At 53.6% G+C, this 6866-nt stretch overlaps 1 protein-coding gene across 1 annotated transcript; it reads left to right on the top strand.

The window, feature by feature from the left end:
• The first annotated feature begins 1115 nt into the window (after positions 1–1115).
• LOC101774929 (peroxidase 18) lies at positions 1116–4623 on the top strand. Its single transcript, XM_004976051.4, has 4 exons — positions 1116–2198; positions 2816–2995; positions 3794–3959; positions 4045–4623. Exons 1-4 carry the CDS (start codon positions 1848–1850, stop codon positions 4461–4463), a joined length of 1116 nt encoding a protein of 371 aa, XP_004976108.1. The 5' UTR covers positions 1116–1847; the 3' UTR covers positions 4464–4623.
• Positions 4624–6866: the final 2243 nt, after the last annotated feature.

The following is a 6866-nucleotide window of genomic DNA, read 5'->3' as shown; positions in this document are numbered from 1 at the left end:
AGTCTCTTGCCCGCACCAACGCTAGTCGACCCTAGTACATGTTAAAAATAAGTCACCAGAAGAAAACGCCCCATAGCTTTGCAAATTTAAGAATAGAACTTACTAAGGATTGGATCGTGATAATATATAATTTTAAATTAAAAATAGATAGAGTTGAATTGGATTGTAAAGGAGGTACGAGAATCACGATCTATTACCATCCTACGCCGTCCCAGCTGTATCAACTTTCTCCCGGTACAAACACGTGACAAACGCTGGCACACAAAAATGCAAGCCGTGCGCCGGTGGTTGGTGCGTACCGCGTAACGAGCGAACTCTGGATCACCGGCATGGATCATCGTCCAAGAAGTTATCGTTCGTTACGGACACTGGACACACATTCTTCGCTGCCCAGTTAAGAGTGTTTGACTGCCCCAGAACGGGGATGGCGCCACAGTGCCAAGTACAGGCGCATAGTCAATCCAGTCACCCAGCCCAGCTCTCGTCGTCCTCGGTAATAAACGGCAGGCGCCAGAGAGGACGACGCTCCTGTAGCAGCAGAGCGCGGAGATGGCACGCACCCCAGCCCGCGCGCGCGCCAACAGGCCACGTCCACGGCCACCGCCCCGCCGACCTCATCTCCGTCCCTCCTCCCCTCCGCCAACTAACAGCGACGCGGGGCAGTGAATGCCGCCATTAATGGCGCACTTAGAGCCCCTCCGCGCGCTGGGGCCTGGAGGCTGGAGCCCAGCCAGGCGCCGGCCGCCCGCTGCTCGCCCGGGTCGCCATCAATGAACACTACGTCCACATGCTGCCTCAGACCCTCACCCAGTCACCCGCGGCTGGAGGAAGGAAGCCGCGCGATCCGGGAAGGAGGAAATCCGAGCCGCCGTGGTAAAAGCAAATCGGGACCCGGCCAGTGCCGCGTGAGAGCATTTACTTGAACCAGTGAGAGGTGGAGAGCGGGCAGCTGAGCTCAGGCGTAAGCGAAAACCGAAGCAGCAAACACGGAGGCTTTCCTCTGCATGGCCTCGATCCCTCGCGTGATCAGTGGTGGTGGTACCAATAAGACGCCAAGGAATTAAGCGTGCACGGCAGCGTCGGCGTCGCTAGCTGCGCGCGGCACATGGTACCGCCCTGTCGCTGCCGCTACGTACGGGTCGCGCCGGTTGCGCGGCCGCCGTACAGATCGCGCTAGCTAGCGAGGTGCCCACCAGTGTGCTGCCGGCGCCGCTCGAATGCCCGGCGTGGCCGAGCCCCTTTTAATGGCAGACCTGCTGAGAGAGACGCTCCCGCGATAGATTCCCTCCCGACACCGCCTGGCCTTTCCGCCGCCCGCCCCCATCTCTATCTCGCTCTCGCACCCGCTGCGTGCGCCGAGCCACCACCTGCCCCTTACTCCAGGAGAAGGAAAACGGCCTTTTCTTGCGCGCGGTGACGTGCCCGTGAGCTTCCGACGTGCTCTCCTTGTCCTCGTCCGCTCAAGATGGGGCGGGGGCTCGGCGGCGCAGTCGTCTGCTCAATGCTGCTACTGCCGGCGCTGCTGGCGCTCGCCGCCTCGCAGCCGCCTTCCCCGGCCCTCTCGCCGGCTCAGAGCGCGCCGCGGCCTACTTCGGCGCCGGCCGCGAGGGCGTCCACGCCAGCTCCGAGGATGTCGCAGCCACCGGTGCCGGCTTCCGCGAAGCCGTCATCCCCGCCATCCGCAGCGCCAGCTGGGAAGCCATCCCCGTCTCCGAGGCCGGCTCCAACGCTGCCGCCTCCACCCCGCGCGGCACCGACGCCGAGGCCGTTGCCTCCGCCTGCCTCGCCAGTTCCTGCCGCGCCGCGGCCGGCTCCGCCGCCGAGGCAGTCGCAACCACCTGCCGCGCATGCTCCGCCTGCGCCACGGCCCGGCTCCGACGCCGCCGCCGCCGCCGCCCTGGTCGTCGCAGGCGCCAAGGCCGTCACCTTCACCTACCATACCGGCCCCGCAACCGCCAACGGCTCCGAAACCGTCTCCATCACCGGCTTCACCACCGCCACCGGCTACGCCGCAGCATTCGGCGAACTCCACACCGTCGACGTCCTCGACATTGGGCCAGCTCTCGCCCAGCTTCTACGCGCAGTCCTGCCCGGGCGTGGAGCTGGCGGTGAGGGATGTGGTCAGGTCGGCCTCCTTACTGGACCCTTCTATCCCCGGCAAGCTTCTCAGGCTGGTCTTCCATGACTGCTTCGTCGAGGTAAGGGAGTGAACTGTGTCTGAAACTCTGAATCTACTCTCCTTGCTTGCATTTGGGGGAAATGGGACATTGCATTGTTGCAAACTTGGGAAATTTTGTTGTGGATGCCAACAAATAATGAAATGGATGTTTTTTTATGGATTAGTTTTTCTGCATGCAAATAACTAGATCTAGCCATCTTGATTACATTCAGGGTATGGTCAAGTGCAAATCCTGTTTCAGGCTACTTTGTCCAATCACTAAAATCACCAGAAAATTAGAGCACCGAGGAAAAAAGATGAAGAAGAAAGTTATGTATTCCAGTTAAAATTCTGCAGACTTCTCAATTTAAAAAAAAATAATCTGTAGACTTGAAGAAGTGAAAAGGGTACACATTGCAGCAGCAAATTTGGAACACATGGAGTAGTAGGAATGGTTGGCTATCTGATAGCCAAAAGCAAGTACTTCAGACGTCATTAATGCCTACTTGAATACTGGATGCCAAACAGCAGTGTAATCTTTGAAAACCTACATGTGAAGGCAGCAACTAGCATCATGCATCTGCACTCTTTGTGAAAACTTTCAAGCATGCACATCGACAGACATCGATTTAAAAAGTTCAATTTTCTTGATCTCAGGGATGCGATGCGTCAGTGCTGATACAAGGTAGCGGCACGGAGAGGACTGATCCTGCAAATCTCTCGCTTGGTGGGTTCAACGTCATCGATGCTGCCAAGAGATTGCTTGAAGTCGTATGCCCTGCAACTGTTTCTTGCAGTGACATTATTGTCCTTGCTGCAAGAGATGCTGTTGTGTTTGTAAGTATCAGGCCAATCAGCTCAATCTCTTTTACAGTTGCTGTAGTTTTTGCCTGCGTTTTGCTACAATTCATTAAAAATGTGAATGCTTAGTTACCTTGGTTCTTGACTTGAAACATCTTAGAGAAACAATAGTACCAAGCTTAACTGCTGAGATGAACATAGCCAACACAGAATCTCTCGTTAATAAATGCTGAAGGGATTAGATCTCCAAGCATTCAATGAATTCATTTTTCCTGGTCCCGTATATGATATGATGGTGACCAAACCTCTGCAAGATACAACTTACGTACTAGGTTAGTCATCCAAATATGTATTGATTATGCACAAATACAATGGGACAGGGACAGCACCGTGGGCTTGGCATGTCCAAAGTCAAAATAATTCTATTTCCATTAGCTCAAGTTTGTCATCATATGTTTGGGACCTAACCTTTAGCTGTACAATTCCGTGTCACACACTGTCTCATGGTCGGTCTTATGAGAAAAAAGACTCTGGATGTGGACATGGTTGGAATTGGAATTCTGAACCTTTAAATCAGCTGTGCTGGTGACAGAGACCATTTTGCCTGTAGTGTCTGCATGTCACTTTCATAGTGCCACTGTACTTAAGTTGCTGCATGAATCTGGATTCAGTGCTACAAGAAAAATCCAAATTCGCTGACAAATCCGGTCAAGAAAAGCAGCCGAAACAAATTTAAAGCAGTTCAGTTCAGACGTGCCAATTATTATATTCAGTTCAGAGTGTGAATAATCCACCAACTGATTGCCTGTGTATCGACTTTTGTTGCAAAACCAGACCGGAGGACCGGCGGTGCCTGTCATGCTGGGAAGGCGAGACGGCCTGGTCTCCTTGGCATCCAACGTCCGGAGAAACATCATCGACACCGGCTTCTCCGTTGACGCTATGGCAGCCAGCTTCACCGCCAAGGGGCTCACCCTGGACGACCTCGTCACCCTCTCAGGTATACAGCAGACGAACACTTTGCTCGTTTCGAGTTTTTACTCACCGAGACTGAACATTGTGCCTGCCGGCCTCGACGCGGGTAGGGGGGCACACCATCGGGTCGGCGCACTGCAACACGTTCCGGGAGCGGTTCCAGGTGGCGAACGGGAGCATGGCGCCGGTGGACGGGTCGATGAACACGGACTACGCGAACGAGCTGATCCGGGCGTGCTCGGCGAACGGCACCGTGTCGGCGGGCACGGCGGTGGACTGCGACTCCGGGTCGGCGTCGGTCTTCGACAACCGCTACTTCGCCAACCTGCTGGAGGGGCGGGGCCTGCTGCGCACGGACGCCGTGCTGGTGCAGAACGCCACGACGAGGGCCAAGGTGGCGGAGTTCGCGCAGAGCCAGGACGGGTTCTTCGCGAGCTGGGCCGACTCGTACGCCAGGCTCACCGGCCTCGGCGTCAAGACCGGTGCCGACGGCGAGATCAGGCGGACCTGCTCCAGCGTGAACGGCTGATGGTGGGGGTCGATCGGTCAGGGCGGGAAGCAAAGTACATGTAGGGCGATCTGTTGCATTTTAATCTAGTGATATATTGTGCACTTGCGAAATGAAAAAAAAATCGATGCCAAATCATATAGTTCACAAATTGACCGACAACATCCACATGAATAGACCATGCAAAAATGCCAACATAAAAGATTTTGTAAAATTTGCGTATTTGGGTTTTGTTAGAGCAACTCCAACAGATCCCTTAAACTTCCCCCAAAATCTTAAATAGGGAAAAATAGCCAAAAAAGTAGCTCCAACAGCTCCCGTAAAACTCCCGCATATTTACAGCCACCCGCATCCGCGTCTATTTCTTCCACAAATATCCGGAGCGCATCTCCTTCCCCAATCCTTTCTCGCGCGCCCAGATTGGCAGTCGCGCGCCTTTTTTTTCTACCGCGCGCGCCATTTGCCCGTGCGGAGGCAGCGGCGGCGGCGCCCGAGATTCGCTGACCGGCGGCCGCCCGCCCGAAGGTCCCGCGCCCGCGCCCGGCCCCAAGCTCCCCGCGGCCGCGCCCCCCCTGTCCGGTGGCCGCCCGCCCGACAGCCCTGCGCCCGCGCCCGGCCGAAGGCCGCCCGGCGGCCGGAGCCGCCCCGGTCGGCGCCCGCCCGCCCGAAGGCCGCCCGGCACCCGCCCGCCAGGCGCCTGCCCGAAGGCCCCGCGGCCGCTGCCGGCCGAAGGCCGCCCCGGCCAATGCCCCCCGCGCGGGCCCAGCCTGTCTTCCCCGACCGGCGGCGGCACCCGCCTGTCTTCCCCGAGCTGCGGCGGCGCCCGCCTGTCTTCCCCAAGCTGCGGTGGTGGCCGACCCGTCTTCCCCAAGCGGCCTAACTTCCCCGACCGCCGGCGGCGCATGGCCACCTGTCTTCCGCCAATGTCGAGTGCTCCCGTCCGGCAAGTTCAAGATCGGCGCGGCAGGCAGCAGATGCATCGGGTCATAGCCGTCGGCAGCCCCAACGCCCAATGGAATGGCGGTGTCCAAGATTTGCAGTTTGCCGGCGGTGAGTATCTTGGCCGGACCGGTGGAGGTGAGATGCAAATTGAGGGACGTCTTGTGTTACAACAGTTTTTATTATTTGGAACACACTTCAGAATCTGGTGGCTAACTGGTACTTCTTGTGTTAGGGCCTCGTGAATGAGATCGATGTGTTAGGGAATTGTAGCTAGGCTGAAATTGTAAATTGAGCAAAATGAAGATTAATTTGTTCCTTGCCTTGCGTGCATGCCATGCCTGCTGCTCTCTGCTCATCCCATAGATTACAAAAAAATTACTTTATTATGTAGCAACCAAATTCTTTAAACTAGGGAAGAAGTTTGAGATTACTTTGATCTGACATTTCACACATCGTGTGCACCTCATTGTGTAGTGAAGCTACACTGCAGCAGTGGTGGCAGGAGTTTTTTTTTTTGAACCCACAAGCATTGCACTTATAAGCTCACAAATTTGCAGCACAAGGATATAATCAACTGCTGAAGTCATCTAGAAAATGGTACTATCAGTTGTTATGGAACAAGTGATCAGTGTGAGCTCAGCCTTCATATTTTTAGTACATGTCATTTATGAATCATGCAATTAGTTCTTGATAATTCCATTTGTTAGTTTATATTCAAACTAACCTTTAGTTTTTTTTTCTGAAAAGGATGGCATGCCAAAAAATTATATCAAACCAACAGAAATTAGCAAAAGCAAAAGGATAGATCAGCAGTCCTAATATTCCATGTTTTTTTAATTGGCGAGCATGTACTGTTTCATGTCGTGGTGTGTTGTATAGCTAGAGATGAGTTGTTCCAGTGATAAGCCTTGAAGTTATCTGTTGCTAACCTTGAACTCAGCTTACAATCTCTCTTAATTGACATCCTAAAAGTTGCATGATTCAAGGCTATGTTGTAAAAGGTCATTTGAAAGTTGTAAAGCTCCATGTAGTGTTGCTTCAAGTCAGTTCTGAATTTCAGTGTGCAATCCAAACATGAACATTCCAGACTCTAATGAAAGTTCAATTTCTTCAGTTGAAATGTGTTTTAACTTATTCCTTCACAGAGCAGTCAATTACATGCCGCAGCAGTCAAGTATTGTAGTCCTTTCGGTATACTTACAACCATTCTCTAAGTAATATTACCATATACTTACGACCACCATGTCCTCCTATGGTAGGCTTTGCCGGCGACGACGATGATCCCCTGGCGCAGCAGTACCTTGGTAGCGATACCCCCTCTGCATCTTTTGAGCACATGGCCGATGGCAACACTTTTCTGAACGGTATGGTTCTCATGTTTTGTTGAAATTCATCAATCAAATTCATGTTTTAAGTTTATCTTGAAGCTGTTCGGTTGTGATTGCTGCTGTAGCCAAGTTAGCATCTAATTAGTTGAAAATG

Source organism: Setaria italica, chromosome VII, assembly GCF_000263155.2.
Source record: "Setaria italica strain Yugu1 chromosome VII, Setaria_italica_v2.0, whole genome shotgun sequence".
Lineage (NCBI taxonomy): Eukaryota > Viridiplantae > Streptophyta > Magnoliopsida > Poales > Poaceae > Setaria > Setaria italica.
The sequence above is the reverse complement of the archived record's forward strand: the minus strand, read 5'-3'. Positions and strand labels throughout refer to the sequence as shown.

Excerpts from the sequence above, each read along its gene's own strand:
- LOC101774929 (XM_004976051.4), top strand. The coding sequence starts at position 1,848 with ATGCTCCGCCTGCGCCACGGCCCGGCTCCGACGCCGCCGCCGCCGCCG. Across the intron at positions 2,199-2,815 it reads TCCATGACTGCTTCGTCGAG|GGATGCGATGCGTCAGTGCT; the intron begins GTAAGGGAGTGA and ends TCTTGATCTCAG. Across the intron at positions 3,960-4,044 it reads CGACCTCGTCACCCTCTCAG|GGGGGCACACCATCGGGTCG; the intron begins GTATACAGCAGA and ends CGACGCGGGTAG.